Source organism: Scyliorhinus canicula, chromosome 1 (assembly GCF_902713615.1).
Source record: "Scyliorhinus canicula chromosome 1, sScyCan1.1, whole genome shotgun sequence".
Classification (NCBI taxonomy): domain Eukaryota; kingdom Metazoa; phylum Chordata; class Chondrichthyes; order Carcharhiniformes; family Scyliorhinidae; genus Scyliorhinus; species Scyliorhinus canicula.
The window spans coordinates 262,190,383-262,210,935 of NC_052146.1; the positions used below are offsets into that span (position 1 = coordinate 262,190,383).

Below are 20,553 nucleotides of genomic sequence, written 5' to 3' on the forward strand. Positions count from 1 at the left end.
CCAATGACTTGGAAGAAAGAGTTCTCACTTATAAAGCACATTTAACATCATAGAGCATTTTAAAATGCATCACAGTCAATTTCTGAAGTGTAGTCCCCGTTTATAGAACATAGAACAATACAGCACAGTACAGGCCCTTCGGCCCACGATGGTCTGCCGACCATTTATCCTGATCCAAGATCAACCTAACCTACACCCCTTCAATTTACTGCTTTATAGGCAAATGCAACGGCCAATTTACGCAGGTCAAGATTCCAACAAATAAGAAATAGTTAATCTATTTGGCTGAGAAATTAACTTTGCCCAAGACATAAGAAAATCTCTGCTTTATATCAACCTGAAACAGACAAGGCATCAGTATAATATCTTATCTGAAAGATGGCATCTGTAACAATTGAGGACCCTTTCAGAACTGTGTGACGAGGGCAGCGCGGTGGCGCAGTGGGTTAGCCCTGCAGCCTCACGGCGCCAAGGTCACAGGTTCGTTCCCGGCTCTGGGTCACTGTCCGTGTGGAGTTTGCACATTCTCCCCGTGTTTACGTGGGTTTCGCCCCCACAACCCAAAGATGTGCAGGGTAGGTGGATTGGCCACTCTAAATTGCCCCTTAATTGGAAAATATGAATTGGGTAGTCTAAATATTTTTTAAAAGAAGAAAAAAAGAACTGTGTGATGAATGTAGGAGTTTTGATATATTGTATTATATTTATTTGGTGCAGTCAGGGTTAAAAACCTGGGTTAGTGTGTGTGTGACTGCTGCAGTCATGTTTTAAAAGAATCCTAACTTGAAAGGTTTTGGGAGCCCGAGGTGCAAGTAAAGCATTGAAATGAAAAAATGAAAATTGCTTATTGTCACGAGTAGGCTTCAAATGAAGTTACTGTGAAAAACCCCTAGTCGCCACATTCCGGCGCCTGTTCAGGGAGGCTGTTACGGGAATCGAACCGTGCTGCTGGCTTGCCTTGGTCTGCTTTCAAAGCCAGCGAAGTAGCCCAGTGAGCTAAACAGCCCGTAATTGTAAAGGCTTGGGCTAATATATTTTTGTTTAGATTAAGGGGGTTCCCTGTGGAGTATTTAATTAGAGACCTCTGTGTTCAGTTAATACAGTGATCTACCTAATGGGAGGAGTGGAGTACCAGACATTTTAGCAGAGATTGTTCAGTTGGGTGCCAGGAAGTCAAACTATGAAGACAGTTCCTGAAGACTGTAGGTAGAGATCCTGCATTGTTCTGACAGGATTCATATCCATCTCTCCAGAAAATCCAAAAATCTCAATCTCTTAAGCAAAGGATGCTGGAATGCTAACTGTATTTAAAAGTGGATTGAAATCTGATGGTTCTGTTGTTTAGAGTGGGAATAAAGGTAGCAGTGCAGAGTTATTGTTCCACTGTACTGATCAGCATTGTTTAAGGGGTAGTTCTAAGCTATTTTTGTGGGTGTTTTAATATACCATATCCCTATTTATTTGTGAAATCACTCCTGGAGTGAAGTATCCTTTCCTCAGTCTTACAAAATTAAAATAAAATATTGTGATTTCTGACCAGCATCCTAGCCACTGTTGCGGTCTGGTCTGGGATCCTAAGAACCGCTTGAAGTATGAGCCTGGCTGAAATGTTGGTGATTTTAAAGCATCGACTGAGTTTTATTAAAAATCTACAAATTAGGGAATTTTTTTTTAGAAAATATCTTATTGGGGCATTTATAATTTTAACAATTTTAAACATCAAATTTCAGAAAAAAACAAAAACACAACAATATAACCAACAAACCCCAGCCGATATGGCTTACAGAAACAATGCCACCTACCCCAACTGGGTCACTGGTTCTCCTATCCTTTCTCATCTCTCCCATGCCTCCCATTCCCCCCCTTCATCCCACACCCCCCTCCTGCTGACAGTTTAATTTTCCCCAAAGAAGGAACGGCTGCCACCTCCGAACAAACTCCTGCACCGAAACCCTCAAGACGAACTTAATTTTTTCAAGTCTGAGAGACGCTGTCATGTCACTAACCTACACCCCTGACTTTGGGGGCTCCGAGTCCCTCCACCTTAGTAAGATCCGTCTCTGGGCCACCAGGGAGGCAAAGGCCAGGACGTCGGTCTCTCTCACCCCTTGGGCTCCCGGGTCTTCCAACACACCAAAGATCGCCGCCTCTGGACTCGGAATCACCCTCACTTTTAAGACCTCTGCCATGACGTCAGAAAACCCCTGCCAGAAACCCCTCAGCCTCGGACATGCTCAAAACATATGGACATGGTTCACAGGACCCCCCCCCCGCACAGTGCCCACACCTATCCTCCACCTCCTCAAAGAACCTGTTCATCTGGGCCAGTCATGTGTGCCCTGTGGACCACCTTAAACTGGATCAGGCTGAGCCTTGTAGACATCTGGGATGGCCACTTCCAGAATACAAAATGGATGTTTTCAAAGACTATAGGGAACTATGGACAATGCTAAGAAAGTAGGCAGGCACAAAACCTGTATGCGTATTGGAACCTCAGCCCCCAGACGAGACCGAAACTGTAAGGCAATTAGCATACTGATGGCCCATTTCCGGGAACAAAAGGAATGACATTCAAGTAACCGATACTATTGCAGACAACCCAGCGCCAGAAAGACGCAAACAAAGCAAGGCCAACGGCCACCATCGACACGCCCAGCCATCAGGGCACCCGCCCCTTTATTGGTCAAGAACAATATGAGTGATCAAGACACGGTCCAATTGATTGGGGCCAAATTCAAGGCCCGCCCAAAAGCGCGCGAAGCCCCTTTGGGTATAAGAAGAAGCCCCAGAGAGAGAATCGCTCTCTTGGACTCGGCTCTCAAAGCGGAGAGACCAGTCCACCAGCTGCACCAGAAGCAAGTAAGTCCATGGTCAACGCTTGCCATCAGACGGACGACCTTAGCTGTTCTCCTGTTACCCCTTCGAACCCAACAGCCTCAGATCTGAACAACGGCCATTGTTCCTCTAACTGAGTGGGCACCCGAAGTTAAGTATAGGCGTTAGCCTTAGAGATAGTTTACTTTGTGGTATTTGTGCATGAGTAGATATTATTGTGTGTGTAAATAAATAGTATTGACTTTGAACTAACTAACTGGTGCATTGGTTCTTTGATCAGTATTCGGGTTTGAACCTTGTGGCGGTATCGAAAGATACCTGGCGACTCTAGAGCAGACATAATTAGGATCAAGGAAGGCGACCATATTGACTGCTGTATTTAGAACCAGATAAACAGAGCAACAGCCGGGCACACAACGAGGATGCATTAACTCTCCTCAGAGCCTCCTCCCATAACCCAGTCTCCAACTTCCCACCCATCTCTTCTTCCCACTTTCTCTTCACCTCCCCCAATGGGGCTCCTTCCCACTCCATCAGTTCCTTCTAGATCTCCGAGACCCTTCACCTCTCCTACTCCTGTTCTTGACACCACCTTATCCTGTAGACCCTGGAGCGGCAGGTGCGGGATGGTCGAAACCTTCCTCCGCACAAAATCACTCACCCGTAGATAGCGGAGCCCATTCCCACCTGGCAACTCAAACTCCTCCTCCAGCTTCTCCAAACCCAGGAAACCCTCATCAATAAAGAGATCCTCAAATCTCTTGATCCCTGCCCGCTGCCACCTCCAAAACCCCCCCATCCAGCCCCCCCTGCCCCGGAGCGAACCGGTGGTTATCACATATTGGTGCCCACACCGAACCCCCATCTAACCCCATGTGCTGCCTCCACACCTTCAGGGCTGCCACTACCACCGGGCTTGTGGATACCGAGCCTGCAAGAACAGCAGAGGTGTCGTTAACAATGCCCCCAAACTCATGTGCTTACATGATGCCACCTCCACCCGCTCCCATGCTGACCCCTCCCCCACTACCCACTTCCTGACCATTGCAATGTTCGCCGCTCAGAAGTAGTTCATAAAATTCGGGAGAGTCAGTACCACCGCTCCCCACGCCCCCACTCCAGCAGACCCTTTTTCACCCGGGGGGTTTTACCCGCCCAAACAAATACCGAGATCTCTGCATTCACCTTTTTGGAGAACGCCTTGGGAATAAAAATTGGAGGCTCTGGAAAACAAACAAAAACTTCAGGAGAACCGTCATTTTAACTGTCTGTACCCGCCCCGGCAATGACAACGGGAGTACATCCCGCCTCATCTATTCTACCAGCACCCCCAAATTCAGTTTATGCAGCTGCCCCCACTCCCGCACCAGCTGGATAACCAAATATCGAAAGCTCCCTCCCACCACCTTGAACGGCATCTCACCCAATCACTCAATCCTCGCACGTTCCATGTGACCAGCCTGGTCGGGAGGGGGGCACCCTGGCCCTCCCCAATCAACCATAGCCCATCTTAGGTCAGCCTCTGGCCCATGTTCCGCGCTTCCCCAGGTCCGCCCTCGGGCGCCCACTGTCATCGATCCTCCTCCCCATACACTTTAAATACCCTTCCCCTGTCAGCAGTACTTCCCCCCCCCCCCCCACCCCACCAACAACCCCCTCCTCCATCACCCCACTGACCTTCCACTCACCCCCCATTACGCTTCCGTGAACTAGCCCACCTAGCTAGCCTGGCAGCCCCCGCCCATGGCACCAAGCATCCCAACCCCACTTTTTCCCCTCCACCCTGCTTGAACATTAGTGCAAGCAAACCAAAAACAACCCTTCCCCAAGCCCAAACATAGAGACCAAACCCCCCCCCCCCCATCCCTTAACAAAGGACAAAGAACAAACCTGAAGCCGAAAAATTAAGAAATGGCCCCAAACACAAGTTAACCGCAACAGCACAGCATCTCCACCATAGTTCAAAGTCCACCTTCTCCTGTCAGTCCACTGTCTGTGATAAATTCTACCGTCTCCTCTGCTGAGCCAAAGTACAATTCCCGCCTTCGTAGATCACCCACAAATGTGCCAGGTACAGTAGCCCAAATTTCACACCCTTCTTGTAGGCAGCTGCCTTGACCTTGTTGAAGCTTTCTCTCCTCTTGGCCAACTCTACACTCAAATTTCACTGCCTTCCCAGGTGCAGCACCTCATCTGACTGGCCCACCTCATAATTCGCTCCTTGTCCAGGAACCGTTGCAGCCGCACCACCATCGCCAACGGCGGCTCACTCCCCTGGGGCTTCCTCATTATCGCCCTGTGCGCTCGATCCACCTCCAACAGCCTTGCAAATGCTCCCCTCTGAGCAGCTTCTCCAGCACCCTCCCCACAAATGCACCAGTATCGGCTCTTTCACTCCCCTCCGGCAGGCCAACGATCCTTATATTCTGCCTGCGTGACCATTTATCTAGGTCCTCGACCTTCTGAAGCCGCTTCTGCTGATCGCGCATCAGCTCCATCTCCGCTGTCATCGAGGCAAACTGCTCCTCATGTTCCCCTACCACCTCCTCCATCTTCTGGATCGCATGACCCTGGGACTCCACACAGTCAACCACCACCCTGATCGAATCCACCGCCAGGGCCAGGTCCTCCAGACTCTCCTTCCGTTGCTGGGTGAACTTCCCGTTTAAGAAGTTCACCAGTTGGTACGTCAACCACTGAGCCGGCAGGGCCGCAGCCTGCCTCTCTGCCATCTCCACATGCATCTCAGATGCCGCACCAGTTCCAACCAACTTATTTCCTCTTTTTTGGCCGGTTCTGGCCCTCAGCTCCATACAGCAGAGGGTCAATCTCTTCCCCTCACTCTTCTGCACCTATATTCCTCCTCACATCCACCTGTTAACCGGGGAAAAGGTCTGAAAAAACCACCATGAGCGGGAGCCACCAAATGTGCAACCACTCACTCGATGGTCGCCTTCGGATGTGCCAAATTAGGATTTCTTTGATGCACATCTGCCAGCTTGGTTGCACATTTGTTTTGAAAAAAGATTTCCAGTAAATTACTGACTACTTTATTATTAAAAGTGATGCTGCCTCTTATGATAATCTGGCTCTGTTCAATGTATAGATCAATGATTTAGATACCGGCTCAGAGGGAATAGTATTGAAATTTGCAGATGATTCCAAATTAGGAATCTGCAAAGGAATATTGATAATATGGGGCAATGGGGACATAGATTCACTGGTTGTTAAAGGCAACATCCAGGTTGACAAGAAATTCAAAATTTATCATAGGAAATATTGAATATAAAGGCCAAGAAGTAATTCTGAACCTATATAAATCCTTAACCAGACGTTATTTAGAAGAGCAGTGCATGAAATTTTGTGCTTCCCACCAAACGAAGGACTCTCGAACACCATCTCGGAATAAAGGGACTGATTACTTAGAACTGAGACAAGGAGAAATTTCTTTACGAATAGGGTTTTGAATCCTTTTAATTCTCAATTCCAAAGGGTTGTAAGATACTCCACTGTTGAATATTTTTAAGGCTGAGATAGACTGACATTTGGTCCATCAGGGAATCAAGTGATATGTGGAGCGGGTGGGAAAGTGGAGTTCAGAGCTAAAGATAAGCCATGATCGCACTGAATGGTGGACGACCCCTGCTCCTATTTCTTATGTTCTTCAAGAAACTGAGATTTTAGAGAGGAGGTAATGCAGATTCACTTCTGGCCAGTAAGAAAAATTATAAATACTTGGAAAAAAGGTATTTTTTGTTGGAACAGATTTCAATGTTTAAAATTATGAAAGGATGGGACAGGGTATATAAAAGCAGATTAATTCCAATAGATGAGGGAGTCTAGAACAAGTGGCCTTTGGGACAAAATTAAATGCATGAAATTTGGAATAGAGGGCAGGAGAAACGTCCTTACACATAGTTTTGCAGCTGTGAGATTCGTATTCAGGGTTAAGAGGCAGAAACTATGTCCACATTTAAGGTTAGAATAGATAGGGGGATGAAGGATTTGGGAACAGGGTGGGTAAACGTGATATGTTTTTTGCTCACATGAAAGGTAAACACTGGCATGGACTGATTGGCCTTTTCTGCATTATAACGTCCATTTATGTAAGTATATTGTTATAAATATAGACAAGCATCGTTCAGATTTTTATACAAACGCAACATTTTCGCCCAGATAGTTTTGCCCCTAGAAAAATAAATTATATATGAAGTACCATGAAAACACAATTGGACACTTTCTATTCTAATCTCTGAAGAATTACATTGAAGTCTTGCATTTGAAATGTATGTCTGAGTTTCATGAAAAGTCAACTCCTTAAAAATATACAGTGCGGACTTCCGGTTGCGGTGATGCCGCACGTTCGGTAGCTCCCGCTATTTTTGGTCTTTTGGGCTTTTTTAAGGGCCCGTAGCGGTGCTGGTTGGACTTTTCGCTGGGTGTGAACACATCCACTGTGCTTATCGGCCAGTGGATGGAGTGGACCAGGAGCGGAGCGGTCAAAAAATCGGCTTTGGAGCAGAGAAAGGTGCGAGGCAGGAAAAACAAGATGGCGGCGGGCGGGGAACCGGCAGCGTGGCAGCAGTGGGCGCAGGAGCAGCAGGAGCTGCTCCATCGCTGCTTCAGAGAGCTGAAGGCTGAGATCCTGGAACCATTTAAGGCCTCGCTGGACAAGCTCATTGCGACTCAGACGGCTCAGGGTGCGGAGATCCGAGAGCTACAGCAAAAGGCCTCGGAGAGCGAGGACGAACTCCTAGGCCTGGCAGTGAAGGTGGAGTCGCACGAGGTGCTTCACAAGAAATGGCTGGCAAGGATAGAGGAGATGGAGAACCGCTCCTGTCGGAAGAACCTGCGGATTCTGGGCCTCCCGGAGGGGCTGGAAGGTTCGGATTTGGGGGCCTACGTGGTTGTGATGCTGAACTCGTTAATGGGCGCGGGGTCATTCCAAGTACCCTTGGAGCTGGAGAGGGCCCATCGAGTGCTGTTGAGGAAGCCCAGGCCGAACGAGCCGCCTAGGGCGGTGCTGGTCCGCTTTCACCGCTTCGTTGACCGTGAGTGCGTGCTGAGATGGGCGAAGAAGGAAAGGAGCAGCAGGTGGGAGAACGCAGAGATCAGGATCTATCAGGACTGGAGCGCGGAGGTGGCGAAGAGAAGGGCTGGTTTCAATCGGGCGAAGGGAGTGCTTCACAGGAAGGGGGTGAAGTTTGGCCTGCTACAGCCGGCTCACCTCTGGGTCACTTACAAGGATCTCCAGCTCTACTTTGATTCTCCGGAGGAGGCCTGAGCCTTTGTCCAGGCAGAGAAGTTGGACTCGAACTGAGGGGCTGTGGAATGATGTACATAGTCCGCAGGCTCTGTCCTCCTTGGTATCCTTTCGTTTTTATTGGCTGTGATTGATGCTGCCTTTTTGCTGTTCTGCTTTTTTGTTTTTTGGGGCTGTTATTTATTTATTTGGGTGCTTTTTCGTTTTTTCACTGGTGGAGGTTTGGGGAGCTGTTCGCGGTCCCGCTGGGTCATGTGCCCGTCTTTTTCCCGCGTGTGGGGCCGGGGGGGGGGGGGGGGGGGGGTTGGGATGGAAGTGCGGGCTTTCTTCCTGCGCTGGTGTAGTGGGTGGGGCTGGCACTGGGAGGGGGGAAATGGTGGTTGTGTTTCATCCGGGGGGGGGGGGGGGGGGGGGCGTCGGGATGGCGGGAGCAGCCGGGGTCAGCAGGAGTCGGCTGACTTACGGAAGTACAATGGTAGGGATTACGCAGATGGAGGGGGCCCTAGCTTGGGGGAGGGGGGGGGGACCGGGTTGCTGCTGCAGGGGCCGTAGGGGAACGGCTGGCGAAGGGAGAGGTTGGGGGGGGGGGGCTGCCACCATGGGGAATGGGCCTGGGGGCTTCTCCGAGCACGTGGTGAGCCGAGGGAGAGCTATGGCTGACCGGCGCAGAGGGAGGGGGAAGATCCCCCAGATTTGGCTGATCACATGGAACGTGAGGGGGCTGAACGGACCGGTGAAGTGGTCCCGGGTCTTGGCGCACCTGAATGGGCTGGGAACGGACGTGGCTATGCTCCAGGAGACGCACCTTAAGGTGGCGGGTCCAGGGTTGAGCCAGGCTGGGGGCTCGCGATCTTTGGGGTAGCATCGGAGCCGGGAGTGCAGGAGGCGAGAGAGGCCGGACCCTGGCCTTTGCGTCTCTAGTAGCCCGGCGTAGGATTCTCTTACAGTGGAGAGACGCGAAGCCCCAAAGTCTGGAGGCCTGGATTAACGACATGGCCGGGTTCATCAGGCTGGAGAAGGTTAAGTTTGCCCTGAGGGGATTGGTACAAGGGTTCTTCCGGCGGTGGCAGCCCTTTTTCGATTTTCTGGTGGAGGGTTAGAGGGTGGTCAATCTCAGCAGCAACCTGGGAGGGCGGGTTTGTTAAGGGGGTTTGTTTTTGCGACAGTGTGTTTGCTATTTAGTTATTAATTTATTGCTTTGTACTGGGGGGGGGGGGGGGGGGGGGACTTCTCTTTCTGTTTATTTCTCCACCTTGTTTACTTTATTGTTGGGAGAAAATTTGTTGTTGAAAAATTTGAATAAAAATTATTTTATTTTTTTTAAATATACAGTGCATGTCCTAACAGACTAAGGAGAGCACCAAAACAATTAACAAAATTTGCTGGAAAACGTACCAGGGGAGCTGTGGTATAGTGTGGAGACCCCAAATGGATTCCTGCTGCCAGTATCAATGTTGGCCTTTTACTGCTGTGAAGCAAAAATACTATTATATTTTCATCACAACTGAATTTTCCAAAATAACTAAATCGCATTGAATAAGCTTCTAAAAACAAAATCACAATTACATAGTACGTGTAACATGACAAATTCAAAACATTTAACAGCCCAATAAATTACTTCTGAAGCAGTTAGTTATGTAACAAATGAGGCAACCAATTTGCACACATCCCATGAACAGAGAACAAAATAAATGATCCGTTAATTTGTTAGTTGAGGGATAATTGTTGACCACAATACCAGAAGAATTTCCTGTTTCACTTCAATAGTACCACCATCTTTTTAGAGCCATCTGAACAGGTAGGCAGTATGTCGTTTTAATCTCATCCAAAATTCAGTACTCTTGAACAATACAGCACTGAAGAGTCAAACCAGATTATATACACTGAAGTTTTGGAATGGGACTTAAACCCGCAACTTCTTGACTACAAGACAAGAGTGCCATTGAGTCAAGCTACACTTGAGATAAGAAGACATTTTGCCATGAAAAATAGAATGTAAATGTAGATCCTTTTAAAACTATATAATTGAAATCCCGAAATAAATGCTAAATTTAGCTGGATGTCATGTTTCATGTGGGAACCCTAGCTTTCCTAGTTGATAGGTCAATAAATGAGTAGAAAGCAATGTGGAATTGGTGGGTTCATAAAGGCGAGCTGAAATATGATATTTTAATATTACGATGCAGTCGTAAGAAAGATGAGAACAGAAAACAGGAAGCGTGAATTATTATTGCAAGAATCATTTCAAATGTTTACGCTAAATTTACACTCAATTTGGAATGTACAATTCTTTATCATTTGTTTTAACTTTCTTCTTCTGTGGCCTGCTCTTGCTGGTAGATTTTCCTGATAACTTTACCTTGATTAGAATAAATTTGGGTTGACTATAGTGTTTAACTATTGGATAGTCCTAATCCCTTCATTATTCCCTGACCTTTTACTCTCTACATAACATCACTCATCTCTGCCCCTACATCAGCTCATCTGCCACTGCAACTACCTCCAAACTCAAATGCTTCAATAACCTTCTGGTCGGCTGCCCATTTTCCATCCTACAGAAACTGAGCTCACTCAAACTCTGCTGCCTGTATTCTAACTCATACCAGATCCTGTATTAGCCTACATTTGCTCCCAGTCCAGCAATGACGCCATTTTAAAATTCTCATACTTGTGTTCAAACTCTTCCATGGGCTCACCGCTAAGACTGTAACCTTGTCCAACCCTACAACCCTGAGCACTATACATTCTTCTAACTCTGGCTTCTTGTACTCCCCTCATTTCCTTTGCTCCACCAGTGGTCCTCAGTCCCTTTAGACGCTAAACCTCTCTGCCTCCCTTCCATCAAGATGCTCCTTAAAACCTATCACTTTGACGAAGTCTCTGGTCACCTTTTGCATGTCTGATTACACTCCTCTGAACATTTTAGTACATTAAAAGTGCTATATAAATGCAAGTTTGGGCAGCACCGTGGCACAGTGGTTAGCATTGCTGCCTACGGCGCTGCGGACCCGGGTTCGAATCCCGGCCCTGGGTCACTGTCCGTGTGGAGTTTGCACGTTCTCCCCGTGCCTGCGTGGGTTTCACCCCCACAACCCAAAAGATGTGCAGGTTAGGTGGATTGGCCATATTAAATTGCCCCTGAATTGGAAAAAAATAATTGGGTACGCTAAATTTATTTTAAATTTAAAAAAAAAAATGCAAGTTGATGTTGTTTGAATAATAACAACAGAAGAGTGACTGTATAGGTGACAAAAAAAAGATTTTTCCAAATGAAACTACATGATTGGCATTGCATATTAATTCACAATCTCTACTATAATGAGGCAGCCCAGCCTCCAGCAGAAACTGGACAATATCCAATCTTGACAAATAGATAAGAGTCACACCATATAATTCTTGTCTAATAACCATTTAAACAATAAGAAGTTCAATCCAACCCCCTTGACCTTCAAAATTGCCATGTTCTCCATTTTCCCCAATATCCTGGGGTTCAGCATTGAACAGAAGCTTAACTGGACCAGCAAACTTAACAAGCTTACAATGAATAAACAGTAATATGAATTAACCCGATTCAGTATTGTGGTACTGAAAACAGGCTGAGAAGATATACATAAGCCAGGAACAGAAACTGTCTCACGAGACCCTGGCTGGAATCAATACTGGCTATCTGCAAAAGCACTCCAGTCAAGGCATAAATCTGTTATTGCTATATGGACTTTGTGATTACCCACTCCAAAAACTATGAATATGTAACAGGCTTCCAGGCACAGGTGATCAAATTTGGGTTTCGAACCCAGAGAAGACATCCACATTGAGTGATCATAGCCTGCCAGCCTCCTTTACTAAGTGCGGGTAAAACCCAAAGCTGAGCTGTGAGTCAGAGTCATATTTTGTTGAGTAATAGAATTGTGAATAAAATTGCATTAAACTGTGAACCTGTTTTGTCCTTTGTTCATCTCGCAAATAAGGGCACCTGGGTAAAACATTTAAGTAAACAAACTGGTCGAACGTATCGGAGGTTTTAAAGGGACAACAACATACTACCGGTATTTAGTGCATTTGGCAACATTAATATACAATAGTGGTATCCAGCATCATTAGGACTGGTTCAGTTCAAATTACTCTGCCGATGCAGATTAGAGTGTTACTGTTTCTTGAAAGAACATTAATCATCAGTACTCCCTTAAAACTCAATTCTACTACATATTTTATTTCTATTCATTTATTTGACTATGTAGATATGAGGAAGATTAACTACAAACAGCAGAAAAATTATTAGTACAAGACACTTCTGAGTGTCGTTTTTGCGTTTAATTAAGTTCCCTTATCACAGGGGCAGCACGGTGGCGCAGTGGTTAGCACTGCTGTCTCACAGCGCCAAGGTCCCAGGTTCAATCACAACTCTGGGTCACTGTCTGTGTGGAATTTGCACATTCTACCCATGTTTGTGTGGGTTCCGCCCCACAACCCAAAGATATGGAGAGTAGGTGCATTGGCCACGCTAAATTGCTCCTTAATTAGAAAAAAATGAATTGGATACTCTACATTTTAAAAAAATTCCCTTATCACCTGTGCACAGTGATTCCTCCAAATCAATTGCCATAATGCCAATTGTGCATACAAACATATTTAGCAAAAACAAACTCAAGATTAGAAAATAATTTAGATCTATAGTGCAATAAACTATAAATGAAATGTTGGTGAAGGTATGTCAAGAGCAAACCAAGTTAGTTCTGCCTCCTCCAGTCCGCTCTTGAATTTAGACTTGAGCTCCAATTATTCTATATGATACCACTTGGCAGTTATTGCATGAATACACCCTAAATATTCTTTATCTCTGCTAATTTTTCAAAGGCATATTGGTAGAAATATTCTTAATCTGAAGTCAGCTAACATTTTTGAACTTACCAAAAGTGTATCGTTATCATATTATGGCCAGCATAATGTAAAACTGGAATTCGATTAACCTGAAAGTCAAACAGTATGATGTTTTTGAACTATTCATTCATGCATTATCATTCAAAAGAAACCAGAGCTAACAACATCCCACAATATCTTTCTTCCAGCATAATTGAACTGTGTTTAACCTACAGGAATTCCAGGAATCTTACATTAGGAATCCAGGAATCCCAATAAGGACAGAGATTAAAAAGCTGAAAGAATTTTTAATTATTGATATTTCAAAGCAGAAGGACATTTTTTGAGAATGTTAAAGGAAACGATAAAACAGTGAACATCAAGTAGAAAGAAAATGTTTCCGGGACCATCAACACTATTGAAAGCTAGGGTTTTGAAGCAGACTTGAAAGCACTTAGAGAAGTAGTACGTGCAGTGGTTTCTGAAGGGAGTTCCAGAGGGCAAGACTGGTTGATTTGATTGATGAGTTGAAGGGCCAGCTGCTGATGACAGAGGAAAGGGAGTATAGGACTTTGGAAGAAGAAGGAAGTACTGCTTGGATGAGATCAAAGAGGGGTTTAAAAATAAGCATTCATGTTTGTTTATTTAATTTTAATTTATTTTTAAGTTCTCTTGTTGGGGTTGGGGGTTGGGGGGATGTGATACATGCGTTGATACGGTCTGGGGGGTGTTACAGTTGTTATGGGTTATTTTGTTGCATTTCATTGTTTATTGTTATATTTTATATTTTCTGTAAAAAAATTCCAATAAAAATTATTAAGAAAAAATAAATAAAAATAAGCATTCAAAGAACTTCAAGTTCATGTAATAAGTTGCAGGAACCAGATTAACTTGGCAAGCAGAGCAGTACAGCATTTCTTGCAAGACTGTGCTTTGAATGACTTGCACCTTGGAGGATACAATATACCAGAAGCATTTTGGACAAGTCAAGTTTTGGGATGATAATTGGATGTATGACAGGAGCAGGAAAATGTAGGGCTGGAGGGAGCAGTGTTTTGGAGGTGGGCAAAAGCAAACTAAGTAAAAATTTGGATGTGGGAGAGGAAGCTTGATTCAGAGTATTATGTAAAAGTTACAAAGTTACTGTACTTAAAATGAAAAAGATATTGCTCAGCACCTCTCCCCGTCCCGACACTGGGCGAAACGGAGTGAAGGGAAAAATTGTTCAAATGTGGTCCGAGAGCTGATCCCATACAAAAGGACTGATCTTTTACAGTTTGTAAATAAATCTGATACGGGTTCTGGGGAATTGAGTGCTCATAGGACATTCAGGAGTTTAATCTTTAACTTGTGCTCCAGGATGAAATTCTTACGATGAAAATAATTAGAAACAGCGAACACATATTTAAAAAAGCAACAGTGTTTTTGACAAACCTGATGGGACTTAGGACTAGGTGACAAATATACCGGATGCAGTGGAGTGGTGTGCACGGCCTCTCAGTCAGTTTTTGACAAACCAACACAGAAACTGTTGCAGTTTAAAGGGAATGGAATTAGTAGGCAGGTCGCAAATCAATAAATGGTTAGAAGACAGGAAATAGCAGTTTCTCAATATTGTTTGGAATTAGGTAGCAGTTTCACTGTGTAGATCGACTGGTACAGGGCTGGGGGAATGGTGCTTAAATTTATAGATTGTACTGAAGTAAGAGGCATAATAAATAATTCGAAGGCCAAAACTAATATGCAAAAGAATACTGAGAAGCTGGCAGAATGGGAAAAAAAAGTAGCAGATGGAAATCAGTCAGTAAATGTGAAGGGTAGTGTATTGAGATGGATAGAAAACTGGTTGGCAGACAGAAAACCAAGAGTAGGATTAACGGGTCATTTTCAAATTGACAGGCAGTGGCTAGTAGCGTACTGCAGGGATCAGTGACAGGACCCTAGCTAATCACAATATATATTAATGATTTAGATGAGGGAACATGTCATAGATGACTTCAAGTTGGGTGAGAAGGTGAGCTGTGAGGAGGATGCAGAGATTCTTCAGTGTGATTTGGACAAGTTGAATGAGTGGGAAAATGAATGGCAGATTCAGTATAATTTTGATAAATGCGAGGTTATCCACTTTGGTAGCAAAAACAAGAGGGCAGACGATGATTTGAATGGCCATAAGTTAGGAAAGGGTAACCTGCAACAAGACCTTGGCGTACTCATCCACCAGTCACTGCAGGTAAGCGTGCAGATGCAGCAGGCGATAAAGAAGGCAAATAGTATGTTGGCCTTCATTGCGAGAGAATTCCAGTACAGGAGCAGGGATGTCTTGTTGCCATTATACAGAGCGTAGGTGAGACCAGACCTGGAATATTGTGTGAAGTTTTGGTCTCCTTATGTAAGGAAGGATGTTCTAACTGATGGGACTTAGGACTAGGTGACAAATATACCGGATGCAGTGGAGTGGTGTGCACGGCCTCTCAGTCAGTTTTTGACAAACCAACACAGAAACTGTTGCAGTTTAAAGGGAATGGAATTAGTAGGCAGGTCGCAAAGGGAGTCCAGCGACGGTTTACCAGACTGATTCCTGGGATGGCAGGACTGACATATGATAAGAGATTGAATCAGTTAGGATTGTATTCGCTGAGTTCAGAAGAATGAGGGGTGGATCTCATAAAAACATGTAAAAGGACTGGACAGGGTAGATGCAGGAAGGATGTTCCTAATGGTGCATGTGTCCAGAACCAGGGGTTGGGTTACAGTCTGAGGATACAGGATGGACCATTTAGGACAGAGATTAGAAATGTCTTCACCCAGAGAGTAATGAGCCTGTAAAATGTGTTACCACAGGAAGTAGTTGAGGCCAAAACATTGTATGGTTTCAAGAAGCAGTTAGATATAGCACTTAGGGCAAAGAGGATCAAAGGATATGGGGGAAAGTGAGATTAGGCTATTGAGTTGGATGCTCAGCCATGATCATAATGTATGGCAGAGCAGGCTCAAAAGGGCTGAATGGCCTCCTCCTGCTCCTATGTTTCTATGGTATATTTGATGGAAGGGAAGCAACAGCTGAGTGATATGGAATATAATTAAAGCAACATTCCAAGTGAATAAGGCCACAGACAGCTAACAGAATATTACATTTTATAGAAAAACAAAAATATTGAGACAAAATGGCAAATATACATAAAACCTTAATAAGATCATTGGGAGTGTTATGTGCAGTTGTCGATTCTACATTACTCGAAGGATATTGAGGCAACAGCACATCACAAATTCACTAGGCTATTACCAGGGATGATTAAATGCAAATAGGAAAGAAAAGCTTGGAAAATAAAACTGAGCGGCTTCTGAATTGATTACAGTGATAGATAGGTTTAAAAACTATGAAGTGAGGGGGCAAACTAGAGCGAAACCTGACCTGGAACAGCCGTCTGCACAAACCGGCCGCTGCCATCTTGGTCACGGTGTTCGTCCGACTTCCGGGTCACCTGGGCAATGCTTCCGGGTTGCCGGAGAGAACAGGCGGAAAGTGGTGGAAAGAACCGGGAGAGTTTTAACATCAAAGATGTGAAGGAAAACTTCACCGATCCTCTCTGTATGACAAAAACAAAACAACAACCCAAAGAATAAATGCGCCTGTCCCGAGTCTCTATTTAATCTCTGTCTAGTTTTAAACAAATTACAATCATCACACCTAGTAAGGAATGTGCTCCCATCATTAGACACAGAGACCACTCCAGGTGTTGATGTCTCATTCGTCCATCTGGACGACAAGACTACATTGACTTTCGACGAATTATTTTGCAGCCCAATTCCTCTTGCTCTTGTCTTAGTTGCTCAGTTGATGTCCCCTTACAAATTACTCATTCTCGTGGAATTTGCTACGAGGGCGAAGCTCGAGAGATGCAATATGGCTTGTGCACCAAGGGGGAAAAAGAAAACGCAACCATCGGATTGTATTCATAGAATCCCTACAGTGCAGAAGAAGGCCATTCTGTCCATTGAGCATGCACTGACCCTCCAATAGAACACCCACCCAAGCCCTGAAATCCCACCTAACCTTTGGACACTAAGGTGCAATTTAGCATAGCCAATCCACCTAATCATCACATTTTTGGACAGCGTTTGGAAGCCGGGACACCTGGAGGAAACCCACACAGATACAGGGAGAACACGCAGACTTCACTCAGACAGTTGCCAAAGGCTGGGATTGAAGCAAGGTCCCTGGTGCTGTAAGTCAGCAGTGCTAACCACTGTGCCACCATGCAAATCATATTACTGAGGCTAGATTGTACAATAGTTTAATCACACAATGAACAAAATGATGAGTCCAAAACCTTAGCAGTTTAACAGTAACCAATGATCATTATTTAAAGGTTTGATCCTTTAATATTACCACAATATGATAAGGGCAGGCAATCTGGAAAGTGAAGATACAGGAAAAATTACATCAAGTAGACAAATCTTTTGGGATTCAAAAGCTGATGACTACAAAAAAAACCAGGGAAGCTCTTTGCCAATCAGCAGATATAATCAATTCATACAATCATAGAATGTTCCAGCACAGAACAAGAATATTCCTGGACTTATTATCCTTAAATTTTGCTATTTCTATGATCCCATGCTTATGAACAGTAATTGTTCTCTCTGAAAGCGTGCAACTCCATTTCTGATTTTTAATAACCAGAGCAGCGCATAAAAGATATTGTTTATCTTTCACCATGATCGCAGAAGTAATAGCAACTGTGGACAATGTGACCCTGACTGAACATAATCAACTACATTTATAATTGGATCAAGTTATTAGTTATTATGAGCTTCAGGTACTGACTGCAACCCTACTTATGCTGAATTAAAGCTGACCTGAAGCCAGTGCCGAATATAGAAGTGGTGCAAAATTCAAATGTGTAGTGCCCACTTTTTGAGCACTGTGAGTGGCCACAGAGGTCCAAAATGGCAAAACACTCATAATGGGGAGGATGTTGGCATCTGTACAGTGAACTGCCAGTAACATTCAGAGTAGCCAGTGACTCTCACCTCACCCCCTGAGTTCAGTTCTTTTGTCCGTATTTGGACCAAGGCTGTAATGAGGTCAGGAGCTGAGTAGCCCTGGCAGAACCCAAACTGCGAGTCATGAGCGGGTTATTGTTGGTTGAGTGCCGCTTGATAGCATTGTCGACAATGTATTTTGTATACAGGACAATCCTGAACCAGCTGTTCCCTTAGCCAAGCTGTTCCAGTACAGTTACAACGCTGACATCTACCTGACAATGTAAACATTGCTCACGTATATCTTATCCACACAAAGCAGGACAAATCCAATCTGGCCAATTACCGCCCCATCAGTCGACACTCGATCATCAGCAAAGGGATGGAAGGTACCGTCCTCAGAGGTGAGGTGAGAATGAGTGCCCTTGATATCAAAGCAGAACTTGACTGAGAGTAGCATCAAGGAAACCTAGCAAAACTGGAGTCAATGGGAATTGCGGAAAAAGTTCCACCGGTTGGAGTCATACCTTGCACAAAGGAAGATGGTTGTTGTCGTTGACGGTCATGTGGTAAACCACTGTTACACCTGTATTAGGTGATGTAAGGTAGGATCTGTACTACAGCTTCGCCAGTAGCCCCTGCCTGCTGGCTCCGCCCAGTAGGAGGAGTGTGTCCTCTATTCAGCAGCCATTTCGCCAGCTGCTGTGGGAGGCCACACATCTTACTGCAATAAAGCCACAGGTGTATCCAACCTTAGTCTTTGTACAATTGATCGTGCATCAATTTATTGCAGTAAGATTTTCGAAAAGGTGGACCTCCAAATCAAACCACATCGCCTGCAGCTGGATCCGCAATCAAGCGACGCCAAAAAGGACTTTAATCACTGGCTAGCTTGCTTTGAGGCCTATATCAACTCAGCGACCACCCCTCCGACGGAGACTCAGAAGACACAGATCCTGTACTCAAGGTTGAGCTCCAACGTTTTCCGCTGATCCAGGACGCCCCAAATTATGCAGACACCATGGCACTCCTCAAAGAAAACTACGCACAGAAAACGAACACACTCTTTGCCAGGCACATACTCGCCACTCGCTCTGAACTCCCTGGTGAGTCCATAGAAGACTTCTGGTGGGCCCTAATCCCACTCGTCCGGGACTGTGACTGTCAGGCCGTGACGGCCACCGAACATTCCAACCTTCTTATGCGTGATGCGTTTGTAACGGGGATTGGGTCGGACCTCATACGCCAAAGACTGCTAGAAGGGGCCACGCTCGACCTAGCTGAGACTAAAATGCTAGCACTCTCCATGACGGTCACCTCACGTAATGCTCAGGCCTACCCCTCCGGCCGCACGGCCCACCCCTCCTATCCCTCGTCGACCCCACAGACGGCCGCCCAAGCCGGGGCTTCACCCAGCCAGTAGGCCTGCGCCACACGCCAACCCGCGCACCCCGGGGGTCCCCGATGTTACTTCTGCAGCCAGCAGAAGCACCCCCACCAATGCTGCCCGGTCCGCACTGCCAGTTGCAAGGCTTGCGGCAAAAATGTGGTGAATGTACATCATGTAATTCACACTGTATAGTATTGTGTTCACACTGTATAGCATTGTGTCCTTGTGGGCTGTGTCTGTGAGCCGTTGCGCGGCTCTGCCCACAGGGCGAGATAAGGAGCTTGTACAGGGCTCCACCCTCGGCTCTGCACATGGCCCCTTCCACTACAGGAAGTATAAAGTGCTGCAGCCTTGTGAGTCTGCCCTCAGTTCTTCTGGTCGCAGGCAGGCTCAGTTGTAAGTCTATTAAAGCCACAGTTTACTTCCTATCATGTCTCGAGTGAATTGATGGTCACATCAAAGGGGCACTTCGCTGTGGTGTGCCAGGCCCTCGCAGTCGCCGCTATCGCCCCCTCCCCCTGACCTACACACAATGGGCGCCGCCATCTTCGTCCCGTACCACGCGTGGCCAGTGGGCGCCGCCATCTCCACCTCCCCGGACCACGCGTAGCCAGTGGGCGCCGCCATCTTCACCTTCCGGGGCCACGCGCGGCCAGTGGGCACCGCCATCTTCACCTCCCCGGACCACGCGTAGCCAGTGGGCGCCGCCATCTTCACCTCCTGGGGCCGCGAGCGGCCAGTGGGTGCCTCCATCTTCCCCCCCCCTCAGTCCACAAGTGGCCCATGGACACCGTGATCTTGTCCAGCCCCCGCAACATGCGGCCCATGGGTGCTGCCATTTTGTCCCCCGCAGGATCTTCAGGCGCCGCCATCCTGTCTTCCCCACGGGGCATAGACACCGACAGCATTCCACGACCTGGGCCCCCCACGCTCTCCATCTTCTGATGCCATCGACGACCGACCGTAGCTCGTCTCAGTGATGGTCGACCAGTTTCGTCCGCACAACCTGGCCACCGCTTCGACCAGTGTGAGAATCAACGGTCACGTGACCTCTTGCCTGCTGGACTCCGGGAGCACCGAAAGCTTCATCCACCTGGATACGGTAAGGCGCTGCTCCCTCGCGGTCCACCCCGCCAAGCAAAGAATCTCCCTGGCCTCCGGATCCCATTCCGTCACGATCCGGGGGTTCTGCATGGTCACTCTCACGGTCCAGGTGTAGAATCTT

General features: G+C 46.3%; 1 protein-coding gene across 5 annotated transcripts in view; it reads right to left on the reverse strand.

Moving 5' to 3' along the window:
• The window catches only part of mrps10 (mitochondrial ribosomal protein S10), a 47,196-nt gene extending 28,694 nt beyond the window's left edge, over positions 1 to 18,502 (reverse strand). Inside the window, exons 1-4 of one of the 5 annotated variants that reach the window (XM_038812387.1) lie at positions 18,466 to 18,502; positions 16,368 to 16,542; positions 13,007 to 13,065; positions 9,494 to 9,566 (exon numbers count right to left, since the gene is read on the reverse strand). In XM_038812387.1, the coding sequence (XP_038668315.1) occupies positions 9,494 to 9,566; positions 13,007 to 13,065; positions 16,368 to 16,403 (168 nt within the window). In that variant the 5' untranslated portion in view covers positions 16,404 to 16,542; positions 18,466 to 18,502. Of the gene's footprint in view, positions 1 to 9,493; positions 9,567 to 13,006; positions 13,066 to 16,367; positions 16,543 to 18,465 lie in introns of those variants that run through there. The other 4 variants (XM_038812378.1, XM_038812358.1, XM_038812368.1 and 1 more) reach the window with 4 other exon arrangements.
• Between the last annotated feature and the right edge of the window lie 2,051 nt (positions 18,503 to 20,553).